Consider the following 19,499-nt stretch of genomic DNA (forward strand, 5'->3'; position numbering starts at 1 on the left):
CAGGATATCCTTCATTTGTCTGCCCCAAGAGCAGATGAGCACTTCTTGGTGCTGTTTCCCAAGTCGGCTGATGGGAGGGTCAGCAGGGGCCAAAGCAGCTGCAACAAGGAGAGGAAAGATAACCATGGCAACCCAAGTTATCTGCATCCTCCATGTATTTCCTTCTCCCCACCCTACAGCATATCTTTCCCACCCAAACCTCAAGCCAATAGAGCCAGTGACCAGCTGGCAGGATGGGGACTGCAGCAGTGTCTCCTGCACCCAGAGTGTCCGGCTGTGTTTCGGGGCTCACCGCTGCAGGCTGAAGTCATCCAAAAAGAGACTGAAATCCTAGAGAGGGACAACTTGCAAAAAAGCAGAGAGCTCTCCACTACTGTAGATGGGGCGCTGGATATGCTGCCTTTGCTCCAGAGCTGCAGATCCATTGATGCTGCTCCTGGTTTTGGCTCTGGGCTGTAACCCTTCCACAGCAGCAGCAGCAGCAGCAGCTTCTCCGTCTGTGCCCCACGTCAAACCCAGCTACAGTTTTGGCCGGACTTTCCTGGGACTTGATAAATGCAACGCCTGCATTGGGACATCCATATGCAAGAAGTTCTTTAAAGAGGAGATAAGGTCAGAAACTCAGCAGAGTAACTTTTTAAAGCCTTCTGTATAGTAATTTGAAAGCTGCCTGTTAGAATTTCCAAGTATTTTCATGAGCAACAATGCAAAGAGCAGCTTAGCACCCAGCTGCCATTACAGCACTTAGTGTTTTAATTAATGCCTGTGAGTTCATGCTTTGTCTCTTTTCTTTTAAAGCAATGAAAACATGATCAGACTTCAGCCCTAAATGATAACTTGAAAGCAGGAGTAAAAGGCACAAATGTCTGTCTAGAGATGGGCTCTGAAAAAAACTCAAGGCAGCAATGGGGGAAGGGAAGAGTGAAGGAAGAAATCAGCCTGTTTAGATTTACTGGAAGTATTTCATTACGAGCAACTGACTAAAGGCAAAAGGGGGTTTAGCTTTGTATGCTCCCAACAGGGTATGTTAACTACAAACATACAAACATATAATTCTGTATAATTCCGTACCAGGTGCAACAACGTGAATGTGCAGAATTTCACGTTTTAACTAAGATCAAAAGGGATCTAAACCTGCCTGAGGGATGAGGACTTCTGCACATGAGGTTACCCACACGCTTGAAAATAGCACGCAGCCAAATGACTGGTACATTTTGGGGAGATTTGTGTGAGAACTTGAAGGCAGAAATTGCATCTGCCTCGCTGTTGATGAGACACACACTGTCCAAGTGGTCATTGGACCAATCCAATCATTTTTAGGCTCAAAAGCAGAGCGTATCTGATGACAGCAGGGAAAATGTTGCCACTTGAATTTGAGGAAAAAGTCAAAGGCAGTGCTTGGCAGAGGAAGGGTTTATTGGGTCTGATATGATTTATAGAGCCATATGCACTTTCTTTTATAGATATAAAAGCCTGGGGGAGAAGAAATTATTATAGTAAAATTGTATTTTTAATGCTATAATGTAAGTAGTATAGTATTAGACAAATCACCATTTTTATCTTAAACTATCCTATAAAACGCAGCATAGTAAAACCATAATGGTTTCTCTGGGATGGACTTGTAATACCAGACATCCATCCTTCCACTGCCGCTGGAAAAAGGCAGCTTGTGGCTTTGCTGAGCCAGAGCACTCCTTGCTGTTGCACACTGGGGGTCCCACTCCTTGTCACTTTGCCCTTTTGCTTTCCACATCCACAGTGTCAGAGTGAGAAGTGAGTGAGGAGCACAGGGGTGATTGCTGGGTTTCTCCCAGCCCAGCCTGGATTCCCAAAATGCAGTGAGTGAGGAGCACAGGGCTGGATGCTGTGTTTCTCCCAGCCCAGCCTGGATTCCCAAAATGCAGTGAGTGAGGAGCACAGGGCTGAGTGCTGGGTTTCTCCCAGCCCAGCCTGGATTCCCAAAATGCAGTGAGTGAGGAGCACAGGGATGAGTGCTGGGTTTCTCCCAGCCCAGCCTGGATTCCTGTCCCAAAATGCAGCGTGGATTTGCAATCAGCCCAGCATGCTCAGCTGGCTGCCGGGCTGGTGTGGGTCTGCAGGGACCAGGGGTGCATCCAGGGTAGGGTCTGCTCTACATTTTATGCCTTGCAGCAGGATGGCACCACAGCTGCCCCAACCTGCTGCATCCCTGCTCACCTGTGCATTGTTTTTAGGGAACTGCAGCCAGGTACAAAGCAGCTCCCTTCTGGTTACTCCCACTTGGCCACTGGGGAAGCTGGGGCCATGCAGGTTCCCTCAGCCCTGCCAAAGATAGCAGAAGTGCCTCTGGCTGCGGGGTTCCAGCTGCACAGTGGGCTGTGGGGGAGAGGTGCTACGTGAGCCAAGGCAGGAGGGCCCCGTGCTGGATTTCCTCCAGAGGACAGCGGGAACGGGGTGCAGGCGTGCAGAGGGTCCCACTGGGCTCCAGGAGTGCAGAGCCACAAACACGTGGGAGCACAATTCTCCTGCCTCAGGGGACACAGAGTGGCTCCCTAAGCCAGACAGTTCTTTTTCTCTCCCACCAGCCTGCAGCTGGCTTCCCACACGTAAGTGATAACGTGAAGTTCTGCTGTGAGCGCTTCGGGAAGGGGAACTTAAAAATGTTCTCCTGAGCACTCACTCAGCTTCAGGCTTTCCTTGCATGGGTAAAACCTTTTCTCCCACTTGATTTCTTGAAAAACTGGGATTATTTTTTGGCAAGTGGGAGCTGAAACTGGGGAAATTTCAGTGGTGCTTACACTCTTTGATCCACCCTCGTACCTTTTCACGTGTTCGCAAAGGTGGATGGCGCTTGGGCTTCTCTGTGCTAATTCACATTGGAACATGCTTCATTAATTCTCCATCATTTCTGGGAGCTCTGACATGCGTTCACAGTGAGAAGATGTGAGTTTTGTTCCCAGAACGGCTGGTGACTCATCTTGTGCTCTAATGTTCTATACTTCCCTTATCTTTGCCCAACTTTATCCATCTGTAAATGAGGACACCAAGCCTGTCTACCAACTGTACTGAGAGCAGAGTGCAGTGGAAGTTTTTGTAAAATATTAGATTTTCAAAATACTGCAGAACTGAGCCAACCAAAACTATTCAAAGACTTGTGCCAATGCTGGTCCTGAGCTTTGTCCAAAAATAATGGGAAAGAAGACTGAAAAAACTGGAATGATTCATTTAGAAGGGGGCTTATAGGCTATTTTGTTAATTTTTTTGTTTTAAGACTTAGCTTACTTTTAAAAAAAAAAAAGAAATTCCAAATGCAAGCAAAATTATTTTGGTTGAAACAAAATACTTCATTTCATTCTGGGAAAAAACAAAGGAAAACTAATTTGGGTTTCTTCAGCATTTAGTTCTGGGTTGATCTAAAATCTGTAATCTATGACTCACTTATTTGCATAGATTTTTACTGAAGGTCTTAGAGGATTTGCTGGCCCTTAGCTAAAAAGCTCTGTACGAGAGGGAGCGGTTACAGCACAACTTGATGATGAATCCTGAAAGTATCCAGCAAATGTGCCAGGCCAGCACTGTGCTGCCCAGAAATTATGCCAAATACAGACTTGCTGCAGCCCATGGCGGGTTCCCAGGCCAGGGTGGTTCTCCCCCCAGAGATCTGCAGAGGGAATCACTCCATCCACCCTCAAATGAATGCTCAGCCCTGCATTTCACACATCCATGTGCTGCTTGCACACCAGAGGTGGCACTTTCCTGCTCTCTGCCTCATAGGAGCTCCCCTGAACACACAAGCTTGAGTCAAGTCACAAGGCATATTTGTGCTTAACTAAAAAAAAGGAAGAAAGAAAAGAAAGAAAGAAAGAAAAGAAAGAAAGAAAGAAAGAAAGAAAGAAAGAAAGAAAGAAAGAAAGAAAGAAAGAAAGAAAGAAAGAAAGAAAGAAAGAAAGAAAGAAAGAAAGAAAGAAAGAAAGAAAGAAAGAAAGAAAGAAAGAAAGAAAGAAAGAAAGAAAGAAAGAAAAAAAGAAAGAAAGAAAAAAAAAAAAAAAAAAAAAAAAAAAAAAAAAAAAAAAAAAAAAAAAAAAAAAAAAAAAAAAAAAAAAAAAAGAAAAAAGAAAAAAAAAAAAAAAAAAAAAAAAAAAAAAAAAAAAAAAAAAAAAAAAAAAAAAGAAAAAAAAAAAAAAAAAAAAAAAAAAAAAAAAAAAAAAAAAAGAAAAAAGAAAAAAAAAGAAAGAAAAAAGAAAGAAAAAGAAAAAGAAAAAAAAAAAAAAAAAAAAAAAAAAAAAAGAAAGAAAGAAAGAAAGAAAGAAAGAAAGAAAGAGAGAGAAAGCCCAGAGCCATCTCTTCCCAGTACGTGCCTGGCACACTGTGCCCACTTTGCAGATTAGGCACTGGGAGGGGTCCTGATGCACAACAATCACAGTGAGGCACAGCAATTATTCTCTTTTCTTTAATCCTAGCTCAAAATCCTAGACCAAAACCAAAAAACCTAAACAAAACACCAACAAATCCATCAAAACAAAAAACCCAAACCCAAACAAAGTGTTTATTATCATGTCAGGTACTTTAATTGTAGGGAATCTTCAGTTTCATATCAGGCAAAATGCCCAAACAACTGAAATGCTGGAATCCACCAACCTGTTCTCACAAGGTTCCCCACTTCTAGTCATCCTCCATGGTAAATTTTTGGAAGGAGGCACATGGCAGGAGTTGAAAGCCAAAGCAGGGGAAGCACCAGGGTTTCACCCATCCTGGGCACCTGTGGCTGGCCCAGAGCTCAGCTGCACAGGGTCTGTGATGGGAAAGGGAGTGGGATGCTGCCTTCAGGAGGGATCATCTGATCGGTTTCTGATTGCAGATGGTGGCTCGTGTCACTGAGTCAGTTATTTGCCTGAAATCATAGAAAATTAATCCTCTGTGCCAATTTCCCAAATGGAACTTGAAAGAAATGACCAGCTTCAGCTTTCAGATTTGTTAATGTCTTGTAAGCTGTCTGAAACTCCAGCTAGGCTAATCCTGCTGGGAACCTCTTGCCTCTCCTGTTTCACTTCTGAGCTGCCGGCTTTAATTTATGGTGAGATTAAATTAGGACGTGCTTTCCTACGCACTTGGACAAAGAGCTCAGGGCAGCAGGGTTCAGAGGCAGCGAGGGCAGGATGTTGGCCAAAGCAAAGGTCAGAGTTGGGCCATTTTCCAAGAGCAGGTTACAGACTCCCTCCCAGAGCAGGCACCGTGCTCCTTGGCTCCGGCGCGCACGACGCGCGTGTGGGCAGGGCTGAGGGGGCTGCTGAAACAAAAAAAAATTACCCAATTACCCAGCCCATATGCTCCCCTCCTGTGCCTGTGGAGGGGGAGCGAATTAGTGCAAGATCTCCATGGCTACAGAGGTGCTGCACGCCCAGGGCACGCACACCCTGTCCCCCCATCACACCCTGTCCCCCCATCACACCCCAAACTCTGCTGATATCAAGGAGGTCACTCATCCTGGCTGAAAAATAGTCAGGGATGTTGGGGGAGAAAATACAGGCAGGGATGTTGGGGGAGACAGGTAGACCCATGCACTGACAAAATCCACCATGTCAAAACAAGAGGTCATTTTGATATTCCCAATTGCATTTGTTGTCAGGAGATTTTAACATCAGGAGAGTCCTTTAAAGTGCCAAGTACTCCTTTTTGGGACACTTTGTCTAGAAATAGGAAAATTTAAAAACACCAGGAATTCTTCATGAACCAAAAACCCTGCAGCCCTCTCCCTTTCCTCCCTCCCTCTACCCAAAAGACCCGGTTTGGGTGTTTTACCCTTCACTCCATGGCAGCATTCATGACAAGGGATGGTACTGGTGGGAAGCAAAGAAGGACTTTTTTACCAAAACACATTTCCTCAGCTGATGGTTTCAGCCTGCTCACCCTGGGGCCACCCAGCCAGGGCGACTCAGCCTTTGCCAGGCATGGCAGGAATCCCCAGGGGCCAGCCTGGAGGAGCAGCTCAGCGGGGCGGGCGCTGTGTCCGTGCGGCTTTTAACCCGCTCTCCGTGGGGCTCTCCTTTTGGTTTGGCAGGTTTGACACCTGGCTTTCTTCTCATTTAAAGCTGCCCCCCAGCTCCTTGCTCAGCTACTCGGGCAACTACACGGACGATGCCAAGAGCTGGCGGCTGGTGGACATCACCCGCCTGACCTCCAAGTACCAGCACGACCGGGCGGACAAGCGCATCTGCACCTCCCTGCTCAGGACCAGGAGCTGCAGCCTGGAGCGCGCCCTGCGCCGCACACAGCGCTTCCAGAAGTGGCTGCGGGCCAAGCGCCTCACGCCCGACCTGGTGCAGGTCTGTCTGGGGGTTCTGGTGCCCCAACACTGCTGGGGGAGCACGGGGGAGAGCAAAGCCCATGGGGTTTAGGGTCTTGTGGGGATGTGGTTGAGACTCACTGGCGGTTGGAGGGTGAGATTGGGTGGTGGTGGGTGCTCAGCCCGGTCAGTGGCAATGGGGCAGCCTTGTGTGCCCCCAGCTAAGTCCATGTGACAAAGGGGAGAGGTAAATGATGCCCTGATGGGAGGAAAAGTGCCATAGTTGAAGGCCAAGCCCTGCCAGCCACAGGTAATGCCATGGCACATGCCTGTGCAGGGCTGGGATGGGCTTGGCCCCAGCACCAGCTCCTGGCTCCTTGTGCAGGTTGAAGTCCTGTGCAAAGCCATAGCACCAGGTTGTAAGAGCCAAAATGAGAGATGTGGGACTCCATGCAGCTCTCCAAAATGCAGTTTATTCCATCCAAGAGGTTACAGCAGTCCAGGGTGGTGGGTGACAGAGTTGTGCCTACAGCTGTCAGCTCCAGCTGCAGGCAGCCCTGGAGACCCTTTGGTTTTGGTTACAATGCATTCTGTACTTTTCTTTGCTGAGCACCTTAATACAGTAGAACCAATCTATACCTTAACTTTTATCTATAGCCTATCATAGCTACTGTAATTACCATATTCATGTTACTGTTCTCTAATCACTAAAAGTTAGTACATTACAGTTTAAGCTAGAAGATGTTTTTCAGTTTTCTTACAGTGAAAAATTCTATGTTTTTTCTACTTGCCACATCAGCAGACTTGTTTGCCTGTGCTATCTTTCTGCTTAGTAAAAACATCTTCTTGTTTGAGGTGGGTTTATCCTTTGCTTTAAGTCATAAAACCCCTTCTAACTCACACACCCTTTGCCTCCCTGGTTATCCAGTAAGATTGGCTCAGCAATTCTTTTCCTCTATATCAAAACTTGCTTCCATTTCTATTCTTCTTCAGATTCTACATTCAAAAATCTTTCTGCCAAGCACACATATCTGTGAGACTTTCTGGACAAACTTTCATCCTTCCCAGCACCAGGTGGCTTCAGGCACGGGGGTAACAACAGGCTGTGCACACAAATGTGATAACAGCTCCAGTGAGGAGATTGCTGCCTTTTTTTTTTTCCTAGTTTTCCATCATGTCTCAGCATTTTGGGGTTTTGGGGTTTTTTTCATCATAAATTTTTACCCACAAGGGCAGCCAGTGCCTTGAAAGCGATTTTGCTTTGGGCCAGGGGCCAAGTCAGTGTGGGTCTGTCTTGCTGGTGGCTGGCAGGACGAGGGGCATGGGCAGTCAGAGCCAAAGCCTCGATTACTCATCCTCCTGCCATCCATAGCAAATGACCTCAGGCACAAGGAAGCACAGTGCCCTTTCTCCCACAGTCCTGGGGTGTCACAGGTGAAGCCAGGACAGGAGCACGGTGAGCGTGGGTCACACCACCAGGTAAATGGGCAGCCAGAGCACAGGGCATCCCCCCCACCCCACCCAAACAACTGCAAAACATCACAATAATAACCCCTGGAAAGGGCAGGGGCCAGGGTGGGGGTTGGATATGCACTGAACAAGACCTGAGAGACAAAGAAGGATTATTCCAGTACTTCTTCCCATTCCAAGAGAGAAATGGCTGTGAAAAAGTGACCTCATTTATATTTGTATACAGGCAGCTGCTTGCTGCATCCACTCAGCTTTGGTGAGTGCTGAAGCTGTGCTGCTTTAGTTCTTCCTCCACTGTTACCCTGTGGAGCAGCACCCCTTAGGAGAGAGAGGGAGGGAGGGATGCACTGGGGTTATGCCTGGAGTGCCCAAAAAGGACTCACCAAAATCACTGCCAGTCCAGCACAGCAGGTCACCCTGAAGTCAGTACCCTCCACACCTGACAGGGAAAAGATTTTTGGAGCAAAGCTACACTGTACTTTGTTTTGTAACTTTGGGAGAGGCATTAGAGAGAGGGGATGGGTATCACTTCCACTCAGAGCATCCCTCACCTGAGCTTGAGGGCAGGGACAACTCCTTAGGCTGGCAGGCAGCCCAGGCACTGCTGGCCACCCCTGTTGCCCCAGGCAGCACTGCAGGGGCCTGAAGGAGGGCAGGTTGGGCTGCCAGGTCCTCCAGCCTTGCTGGAGTGTCCCAGGTGTTTGTGCCAAACTCTGCTGTCTCCCCGCTCCCCAGCAGTGCTGAGGGAAAGGAAAGGAATCGGGAGCTTAAAACTTCATTTTGCTGAGCTGGGTGAAAAAGTAACTGGAGAAATGTGGCTCTGTAGTATCTCAGACCTGCTGCAAAGCTAAATCATCAGCTGAGCCCAAATCCTTCTCCTTAAAAGGCTCTTCATGTGGTACAGTTTTGCCTACCCTGCCCTCTCGGAGCCAGAAGTGCCAGCTGAGCTGGCAGGGCTGCACACAGGGGCACACACAGAAATAGGGATGCACATGAGCACACACAGCACCACCAGAGACCCTGCTGGGACACCCTGCCCTTGCACCTATCCAGTTTCTCCCAGGAATCTCCCTGTGCAGGGGAATTCTCAGCAGCAGTGGGAGCTGAGCTGATGCCAGCTCCAGGGCACCTCTGAAGGGATCTCAGGGCCAGCCTGGGGGACGTGCCCAGTGACAAACTCCCCGGGACATTTCATCAACCCCTTTTAGCAGCTTTGTAGCTGGAAAGGGCAAGGGAGGCTGCAGGGAGGCCCAGACCTTTGCACATCAGCCTCAGGATTGCTCTGGTCGTGTTTTCACAGTCCTTTGGTTCTGTAAATCAATCAGAGGAACAAAAATTGGAATTTAAATTCCTTCTAACAGCATATAGATTTGACTACACAGAGAAATATAGTGATCCAGAGACCCTGGGACTTCCTCATCACCAAATTTCTGCAGCAATCACTTTTTAAGATCAGGCATGTGCTCTGCAAAATGGCTTCTGGTCTCACACTGGTCTTAATTAAAATACAGCCAGTGGCAACAACATTTCAGTCATACTGTGTGTGTGAGTCTGTGAGTGAGACCCCATCCCAGCCCTGCTGTGTGGGGCACCACAGGTCACAGTCTGACCTCCCCAGCCCATCCAGCCCCACAGGGATGGGGATCTCCCTCCTCCCTGGCCATCCCAGGGTGGTTATTGGTAACCCAGCAGGAGCCACTGGAGAGGGGTTTTGGGGCTCCCATGTCTCTTCAAATACGGAAAGAACTGATTTTATGGCTCTATTCACCCACTCTCCCTCTTCTCAGAGGTGTTAAAGAACAGCTCTCCCAAGGCCTGACAGGATGCCCAGCCTGCTGCACAGAGCTGCAGTCACACAGCAGCGCTTGTTCTCCCTCCCCTGCAGTTTGTCCTCTACAGCAGCACTGGGGGAAGCTAATGGGCCCAGGTAATTCTGTGTGATAGACAGAGCACCATGACAAACCACAGCGTGCTTGAATCAGAATGACAGACCATGAAGTGATGTTTTTCCACTTTACACTGCCTGCCCTGCCTGACCCAGCCAGCAGCTGAGCCGCCTGCCACAGCGATTATTGCACCAGCCACAAGGAAAAGCTTTACTGGATGCAGCAAAGTCTTCAGTCTTAAAATCCAGCCTGCCTCAGAGACGAGCAGGATTGAGCTGGGGCTCAGCCTGCTCAGCAGCCCCAGACACCAGGGGCTTCACCAGGAGCTCATCACCTCAAACCAGTCTGGGTGCTTGCCTGCTGGAGGGGCTACAAAGCATGTTGGTTTCAGCACAGGTCACCCACAGGGAAAATTTACAGCCCTGCCTACAAAGCAGAGCCTGGAAAATGCTGAAGGCAGGGAGAGGAAAGCAGTACCAATGTGAAAATCCATCATTTGCAGATGGATTCTCTAGGATGGACTGTTTGAGACTACTGACCAACAACTACTGACCAGCAACTACTGACCAGCAACTACTGACCAACTACTGACCACCAACTACTGACCAACTACTGACCAACAACTACTGACCAACAACTACTGACCAGCAACTACTGACCAGCAGCTGCTGACCAGCACCTCATCCTGCCCACAGCAGATGCACCAGCACCCTGATTATGAGTCCAGTCCTCATCTCTTCTTGCTGCACAGGGGCAGCAGCTCACTCACATGTCCAGTTGTCCATCCTAGGGAAGGATGGGAACTCTGGGGCTCCCAGAGACAGCACCTGCCACCTCTTTGACCCAGTGCCTCATCATCAGGGACTTCCATAAACCTGCTGGCAGTGGGGATGAGTTTCTCAGGGCATTCCTATCTTCTTTCTTTTGGGAGTTAAGGAAACACCTGTATTCACATCACCAAGAGCTGTAGGTGCTTTCACACCTACATCCAAGTGTTTGCTCCTGGAACCCATCCTAAACCTGGTAGTTTGGTGAAGCTGGACCCAGGTAGTGGCTTGTGGGCAGGAGGCAGCTGTGATCCTGGTCTGGGCCATCTCTCCTTGGGCTGTCTGAAAAGAAAACAAAGCAAAAAATCTTCCACAAGTTGTCTTTACAGCCAAGTGAATTCTGGGTGTGTCTGTGCTACATATGCATAAACCCATGGAGTTTAAAATGCATCCTGTACTGTGTAATAGGGTTTAAGATCTCTCAGCTGAGTGGAGGCAGGCTTTGCAGGAAGTACTCACTATCACATATAGAAATGTGGGTATTTAATCAAAGTAAATAAGAAGCTTTCCACATCAATCACAAACAATACATCAGGCTGTCTGTCAGGTCTTATTCTCTGGGGTGATAAGTCACTGCAAAGGACTTAAGACATTCTCAGATAAATCTGTATCTCCAGTGTTTCGAGTGTGTGTTCCTCACATTTTTCTTCCATTGACAGTTTTTCTCTGACACTTTTACAACTCCAGCTCCTTTTCTGCTGTAGAGATGTTTCCATCAGCCTGCAGGAAGGTGAGACCCCTCTCCACTGAAACAATCAAGCAGGTGCTGAGCTTTATGCTGGTGACTGTCTCTGCTGAAATCAAAAGGCCCCATTGCCCAGTTTTTGTGGATCAGAGCTTCATTAAACTGTAGGCAGGTGTCAGCACCCAGCCCTGCTCCTCTGCTCCCACTCCTCCCTGGGTGTGCCTGGAGCAGTTCCTCAGGAAACCATGAGCCCCACGGGCAGCACGTGCCCACATTGATGTTAAGAGGATGAGCTCTGACCTCAGAAAAACCCTAATTACACCGTCCACGCCTTCTCTGCCGCTGTGATTTAGGTTCCCACTGTGTGCTCTTCAGGGCCTCAGCTTTTGCATTGCAGGCTCCTGGAAGCAGCAAGGCTTTCTAACTTTGGCTGCAAATATTTGCATACACACGGAGCTGCAAGAGACTTTCTCCACCATTTATCTCTTACTTAACACGGCTCTGTTCTGCTCATTTTTTATCACATGTCCTCCAAACGGAAAGTGACAGAGTCAGCCACAATGTTCCTGCAAGTGCTGCAAGGCAGAAACCCACAACCATCCCTCCCCCTGCACCTCTTCTGTGGCTTTACACAATTAATTGAGAAAAAATTTTCCTCATAAGGCTACACCAGAGGAGTGTATGAAGACTTGCAACAGGAACTGAGCAGAATTTTTTTTTGTGAAAAAGTTTTTTTCTTTTTGGGAAGAAAGGTTTTTTGGTTTTCATGAAACAACACTTCAGTAGTGGTTGAGTTTCTCAGGTGGTTTTGACCAGCTATTGGCATTTTAGACCTGTTTTGTGCAACTGATGGCCAAGGCAGGAGTGTTTGGAATCTCACCGAGGCCATCAGGGACGCAGAGGAAGAGGCGTGGGACATCTAATTCCTCCTTTCCTCCTCCAGCTGGGAGTGTCCTACTCACCCTTCCCATGTTCCTTCATCTCTTTGTCACGGCTGGGTGGTTCAGTGTTTTGTGCCAAATGAACAGCTCGCACAGGAGGGGCTGAGAAGGACCTACCCCAGCGCTGCCACGTGAGCTGGGGAGATGCTGCGTCACATCTTTGCTCCCAGCATGGAGCGTGGCAGGGAGCAGCCTGAGCTCCACCTCCCTTTCCTCTCTGAAGCACATCTCCCAGCCATCAGATTATAAACAAAACTCAAAAGAGCAAATTTGGCTGCTGGGATCATTTTTAATAAAGAGGTTTAAAAAACCTGATTCCCTTCCCCAGCAGAGGCATGTCAGGGCAGTGATTCTGTGCCACTGTGGGCAACCTTCCATATATAAAGTCTCCTTGGCTGTTAAGGAAGACTAACTGAAAAATAAAAAAAAGGCCATTTTTGACTATGAAGGTATAATTTTCTATGCTGTTTATCCCAGTCATAGATTGCTCATGCAATTTTACAAGCCAAACCTCCAAATCTGAAGGGTGAAATACAGTGATAATTGACTCCATTAGCCCAACGGTTCTCTATTTGTTGCTGCTATTTACCAAAAAATAAACACAGGCTATTTGGTTTTGATAGTTAATGCATGAGTTTATCAGAGAGAGAACACATCCTGTGCTTACACTCACACATAATGTTTATTTACATTTTTAAAGCATGTTTACTGACCTTAGCAAATAGTATTTCCAAGAAAGCTGCTCTCAGGTTAAGCAAATAATGAAGTGATCCGAAGATTATTTAACGAGGGAAGTGACTCACTGTTGTAACAACTGGAGGGCCTCCACCAGGAATGCCAGGGCTGGAAACCCAGGCAGGAGGAAGAGTCCCATGGTGTGGAGTGATGTGGTGCTGTGCAGTTGGGGGAATATGAGGTTTGCAGTGCCCAGGAACGAGGGCCATTCTTGAAACCTGAGTTGGGAAATGGCATTTTTGGGTGGCACAGGTCCTCTCCTGGGAAGGGTGAGATGCCCTGTGTGCCCACATCCTTTGGAACTGTGCCACAGCAAGCAGGGGCACAGTGGGCCGAGCACAGAGGTGTGTGTACACCCCAGCATGACTCAAGCACATTGCTCTCGGGGGTCTCTGTGGTCAGGATGCCCTGAGATGTGTCAGAGAGTCTCTTTTCTCAGCTTGGCAACTGAAGAAGAAGTCAGGATTCTTCTGTTCTGGTTTTCAAGGTTGTTTATTTTCTGTTATTTATAACACTCTTTTCCTGACCTGCTGAGGTCCGTTCAGCAGGTCAGTCAGTGGCACACTGACCGCCCTGGGGGTGGTGTTGTCTTTTTATACTAAAAACTACATGTACTTTATTTACAATAATTTTCCAATACCTATCACCTATGTTAGTGTGTTCCTACTCTAAACCAATCCAAAAGTGCCACCATCACTCAGAAGATGGAGGCTGGGAAGAAGGAGAAAGAAGGACAAGGCACGCCCAAATTGCTCCATCTTGGCCTCTGAACCCCCATTCTAAAACCCCCAAAATTCTACATTTTCACCCTGTGATAAATTCACTAGCATTGATCTGTAACTCCTGGCACAAAGCTGGTAATTGTTTTTTCCATGGGCTAAAATCAAAGGCACAGGTGTTTTTGACTCTGTGCCAAGGCCTCCGAGCCCCCTGTCAGGGTCTCGAGTCCTCCAGGGCAGAGGAATGTTGTGGGTTCCAACACATGGCAATGTCTCGGGCTGGAATCAGACATCCCTGCTGGGATCATGGCAATGTCTGGGGCTGGAATCAGACATCCCTGCTGGGCTTTCCCCTCTCCCAGGGCCTGCCCAGCCCCTTGCTGCGCTGCCCGTCCCAGCGGCTCCTGGACAGGATCGTGCGGCGCTACGCTGAGGTGCCGGACGCCGGCAGCATCTACATGGATCACCTCACAGACAGGGACAAGCTGCGCCTGCTCTACACCCTGGCAGTGAACTCACATCCCATCCTCTTACAGGTACGTGCCAGCCTGCCCCAGCCTGAAACAGCACCCCACAGCCCCTCCCGAGCAAAGCCTTGCATGAGATGTGTGCCAGCCTCAGGGGAAGAGGAGTCCCAGCCCTGGCCCTTGTCAGCTCCCTGGCCTTCAAAAAGTTTTTCCTCTATGGGGTTGGGGGGCTCAAGCCAGGCAGGCTCATGAGGCGCTCCCTGCGTCAGTCTATGAGGCTGGGGAGAGACAGGGAACCCCAGGTGTGTTATTGCACTAGAGCGCTGTGCCGAGAAATCCAGGGTTTTGCACATCCCCAACACTTCAAAGTGTTCGGTTTGCACTGCTAATGTATTACATAAACTCACAGCCTGTTTCTAGAAGAGAAAGAGGTTTCCATTTGTGTTTTCCATTTGCCTGCTGCTGGTAACTGGCTCTGGGTTTCAAACCTCTGGGTTTGAAGGTGGTGATCTGGGAGGCCTCACCCCCTTCCCCTGGACCCCTTCTGACCTGCCTGGCATGCAGCTCCTCTCTTTCCTTATGTGTCCAAGTGAGAATCCTCACCTTTCCCCATCCCACCTTTAGTCCTCACTGCTGGTTCCTGCAACCCTTCATGATTCCATGAAGAAAAGATGCCAGTGGCAGCATCATCCATCTCTGGCCCAAGGCCACTCTGCACTCAGCATCTCACAGGGCTCTGCATGGTCCAAGGGAGGGGAAATGGTGCTGGGAGGCTCCTGGGGGTCATTCAGCCACCCCAGTTATGGGTCACTGGCACATGAAGCTGTGGCCCTTAGCTCTCTAAAGACACAGGAACACAACTTGAAGAGATGAGGAAAAAGATACCAAAGAGAAAAAGCTAGATTTTTACACAGTTGCCCAGAAGGCCTTCACAGCAGAAGGGAGAAGTAACCTTAAACATGAAGCTGGATGAGTTCATAATGGCTTGGCAGGGTCTGAGGTGCTGGGGTCTGAGGTGCTGGGGACACAGATGAGCTTTAATGCAAATGACAGAAAGCTTTGTGCTGGCATAGCTCAGCAGTCACACAGTTTGGCACGAGCTGCAGGGATGCAGGGAGCCCAGCCCAGGTGTCTCCACTGGAGCAAACACCCACCACTTCTGCCCCTGAGACTGCAAAGTCTCTTGCAAATGAGCCTGGCAGTTCTCACCAATTAGCAAAAACTGCTTTAGCCTTACCTCAACTCCAAGCTGTGACTTCATCTGTTCAGTGCTCATGAGGGACCCATCAAAGACACCTAAATTTAGCTGTTCTGTGGCTAAAATTTTCATGAATCTGAAAACTATTATTATCTGGGACTTTCCACTTAGTCTCTCTTACAGAATAAGTCTCGAAATACCAGATTCTTCCTCTGTTACAAAAAAGAACCCTAAGAAAAGGAAAAAAGCATCCTAACTCTCCAGGATGGGGTAGTAAGTACCTTTCCCAGCTGATGTGCGAGGAAGGATTGCAGGGTGGTTTAAAAACCAAACCACAACCTCTCAGAATCTCTGCTTGTCAGAGTGACTCTGAGATTTGTACAAGCTTCTTTTTCCCAGCCTAGCAGTTGAAGAAGGAGTCAGGATTTTTCTGTTCTCATTCTCAAGGCTGTTTATTGTTTTTTATCTAGAAAATTCTTTCTCTGACCCACCGCAGGTCTGTCTGGCAGGTCGGGCTGAGGCACACTGACCGCCTCAGAGGTGGTGTTATCTTTTTATACTAAAAACTACATGTACATTATTTACTGTGACTTCCCAATACCTATCACCTATGTTAGACAGTGAGCTTCTACTCTAAACCAATCTAAAAGTGCCAACATCACCCAAAAGATGTAGGCTAGGAAGAAGAAGGAAAAAGGACAAGGCACGCCCAAATTCCTCCATCTTGGGACTCCAAGCCCCCATTCTAAAAACCTCAAAAATCTATTTTTCACCCTGTGATAAATTCTCTATCATTCTACTTAAACTTTCTTGATGTGTAATTCTTCGTATAAAGGTTGGTAATTGTTTTTATTAAGGGCTAAATCAAAGGCACAGGAATCTTGGGGCGCGAGTCCTCCAGGGCAGCCAGAGGAATTTCCTGGGTTCCGACAACAGCCCTGCTGCTTGGAGCCAGAAAGGGCACTCTGAGAGGGAGGTGGCTCCATAAACAAAGGGCAGGGATGATGCCCCCATTGCTGTGCTTCCCACAGATCTTCCCCGATGTGGAGGGCTGGCCCTTCCCGCGATACCTGGGCTCCTGCGGGCGCCTGCTGGTCAGCGCCAGCACCCGGCCCCTGCGCGACTTCTTCGGCGCGGCGCCCGAGGTGGCCGCGGACCTGGCCCTGCAGCTCCTGGCCGTGCTGCGCTCCATGGCCACCAACGACCTCAACTACTTCTTCTACTTCACCCACGTGGACGCTGGCACCTTCGGCGTGTTCAGCAACGGGCATCTGTTCATCCGCGATGCCAGCACGCTGGGCGTCATCGACAAGGAGGAAGGTACTCAGCGGGCTCCGTGGCCACGCATCTGTCACGGGAGGGCTCAGGACGCAGGGCAGACAAATCTTTCCCCTTCTGCCCTTGGCTCTACTGCTGCCTTTTTGGTTTATTTTGGTTTTTTTGTGGGTTTTTTTGGGTTGTTTTTGTTTGGTTTTTATTTAATTAACCAAACACCACCCCTTGCTAAATTAAATGACGAGAAGTTCACGGAGACACTCACCATCAGCAGCTCCTGCCATCCTGGCTCCGAGTCGGGAAGGCGATGGGTGTTGTGTTTGTGCAGTCTGTGCTTTGGTGGCCACTCTGTAGCTGGCAGCAGCTTTCAGTGTGCATGGCGTGATGAATGCTCTCATTTGAAGCCTTCTTTTTCAAACTTTTGCCACGCAAATGTCAGTATTTGCCAGCAGAAATTTTGTAGTTTCGTTTGTTCTCAGTAGTGGGTCAAATTAGACCCTTTTAACATGCATTTATCACATTGACTAATAATAGTTATTATTATTATTTATAGCAACATATATTATTGTTATATATGTTTTTATAACAAATATATTTATTTTAATAACAAAATCTCCCTTTTTGTCACTTTTACACAAAATCAAGGGTTAATATTCAATTTTCACAGGTTACATTGGTCTACTCCTGCAAGTAAAGCTAGTCAAAGACTATCCATCCAATAATTTAACAGTTTCATTTTGAATACTCAGATTTTCAAAAGGTTTTTCCTCAGCTCACACATTCATCTGAGTATTCAGAATATTCAGAAGCAGCTGTCAGAAAATTTTCCACTGGATTTCCTTTTCTTATCCCAGCAGTTATGACTGTTAACTTGACTTCAGCTAGATGAGCTGTTGTCTCAATGTAATGATTTTGGTTAACATGGAAAAAATTACAGGTCTAGCTATTTGTGGTAGTTTTTTGTAGGAGCTCCACATTTTAGATTTGTACTCCAATTCTCATTTTTTCTGCATCAGCTTGACTTGACAGACTCATCTCCAGTTCCTCCGACAGGCAGTTCTGAAGAGCTCTGTCATTCAGGAAAATATACATATTTCAAAAGCAAGAAAATTGGCACACACACAGCTTCAGCACCGAGTAATTTGCAGTGAAAGGTGGTCACATCCTTTAGACAGTAATAAACCCCATGTTAACTCAGAGGCTCAGCTATCTCTGGCTGTCCAACAGCTCACTATTCTGCTTCTAACAAGCAGTTTAATTGTCCCCAGCAGGGAGCCAGCTGATCGATGGCCAACAGGAGTACAAAGACATCTTCAGCTGCCTGACTGTGGACTGCCAGTCTGCGTTAGTGCCCTGTGACTCCATCAGGGACCAGCACAGCCTCGTCATGGTGTGCCAAGACCTCCTTCCGAAGCTGCTGTCGGGGAAGTTCCTGTCCCCCGTGCAGGAGAGCATCGACGCCTTCCTGGAGCGCTGTGCCCGCGGCCTCGGCCGATGGTGGCGGCGGTGCCAGCGAGGCCATGGCAGAGCTGGCAGGGATCCTGAAACCTCTGCGCTCCTGCGACTCCCGCTTCGCCTACCGCTACCCCGACTGCAGATACAGTGACAAATACTGACCCTGGAGCCGGGCCTGGCAGGGACTGGGGCAGCGTCAGCTTCCTCCCAGAGCGGGAAGCAAGAAGGAGACAGGGTAGCTGGAAAGAGCTGCCCCAAATCTGGGGTGTTCTTGGTGTAAGAGGGAGCAGAGTGCACATGGGATTTATTATTCATCTGCCAGAGATGCATTTGTTACATGGGATAGAGAAGTGGTGTATGGTTTAGACATGGTTTATGGATTATTAACATTGTCATGACTGACAAGGGGCCACAGGATTAATAAATCTCATTCAGGTGTTTTGGCCTTGGAAGAGTTTCCCATGCCATTTGTTGAAAAGCAAGGCAGGATGTTCACAAGCAGCTAGATAGAGGATCTTTATTGCTAAGAAACTCTTTCTGATGGAGATGATATATAAAAAAATATGGGATGGATAGATGGATGGATGGATGGATGGATGGATGGATGGATGGATGGATGGATGGATGGTGGATGGATGCATGCATGCATTTAAGACTTTCCCTGTGGCTGTTTTTAATGTGCTAAGAATCATAGATAAATGGAATGACCAGATCAGCTCTGTACCATCACCCATCACAGCTCACTTATATAAAATTTTTTAATGTTATTACTTTGGTGGCACACAGAACAGAAAGACACAATCAAAAGCATTAAAAAGATGAAAGGTTCCATGTCTCTTGAGACTTAATTTCTCTAATCCCCAAATATAATTGCTTCTAGTCTTTCCCAAGTCAATGGACAGTAATCAGAGACTAACACAGGACTTTGGTTTAGGGTGAGGAAGAAACTCCAGCTCTGGAATGGGATGGTTCAGCAGATATTTTCACATTACTCTCTCTAAAATAGAGGAACCATTTGCACAAAACCATTCAAATAGGAAAATTACCTTAAGAGGAGAAGGAGCACAGGCAGAGGATGAGATATTAATTTACACTGAGCCTGACAAGACTTGCCAAACACTCAACACTCCAGTGTAGGTGCTGGGGCACCCCCCAAGAGCTGGGGAGGTCTAAGTTCTGACCAGCAAGAGCTACAGCAATCCTCATCCCTTTGCCTTCCAGAGGAGGAAGTGGTAAGCCAGTCCCCAAAGGAATGAGTCAGACACTTAAAATTTGGGGTGGTTCTGGAAACATTTCACAGCAATTGTCAAACCAGGGCTAGATCCAGGTGCCTCATTTTGCACAAGATGGTTGCAAAAACGCCAAAACACAACTTTTCTCACCCAGAATCTGTCAGTCCCCCTCATGTGAGCTCCCTGTGAGGTGTCAGAAGCCCACACCAAACCTCTCCTGATGGGTAGGGGTCAGACAGACTTCACCTGGGTTTGGGGTTTCTCCTGGGAACCAGGAACACAACTGAGAAAATTTGACTGAGCTAAGTGAGAAATGAGGCTTTTTGGATCATCCACAAGAATTTTCA

At 47.9% G+C, this 19,499-nt stretch overlaps 1 protein-coding gene across 1 annotated transcript; it reads left to right on the forward strand.

The window, feature by feature from the left end:
- The first annotated feature begins 227 nt into the window (after positions 1-227).
- Positions 228-18,410, forward strand: DIPK2B (divergent protein kinase domain 2B). The gene is given in 6 exon segments (XM_030953002.1): positions 228-612; positions 6,038-6,302; positions 13,888-14,061; positions 16,222-16,510; positions 17,737-17,957; positions 17,959-18,410. Coding segments are annotated over 6 exon segments (1,305 nt in total). The 5' UTR covers positions 228-379; the 3' UTR covers positions 18,082-18,410.
- Positions 18,411-19,499: the final 1,089 nt, after the last annotated feature.

The sequence above is a fragment of the Camarhynchus parvulus genome, chromosome 1 (assembly GCF_901933205.1).
Source record: "Camarhynchus parvulus chromosome 1, STF_HiC, whole genome shotgun sequence".
In the NCBI taxonomy this organism is placed as follows: domain Eukaryota; kingdom Metazoa; phylum Chordata; class Aves; order Passeriformes; family Thraupidae; genus Camarhynchus; species Camarhynchus parvulus.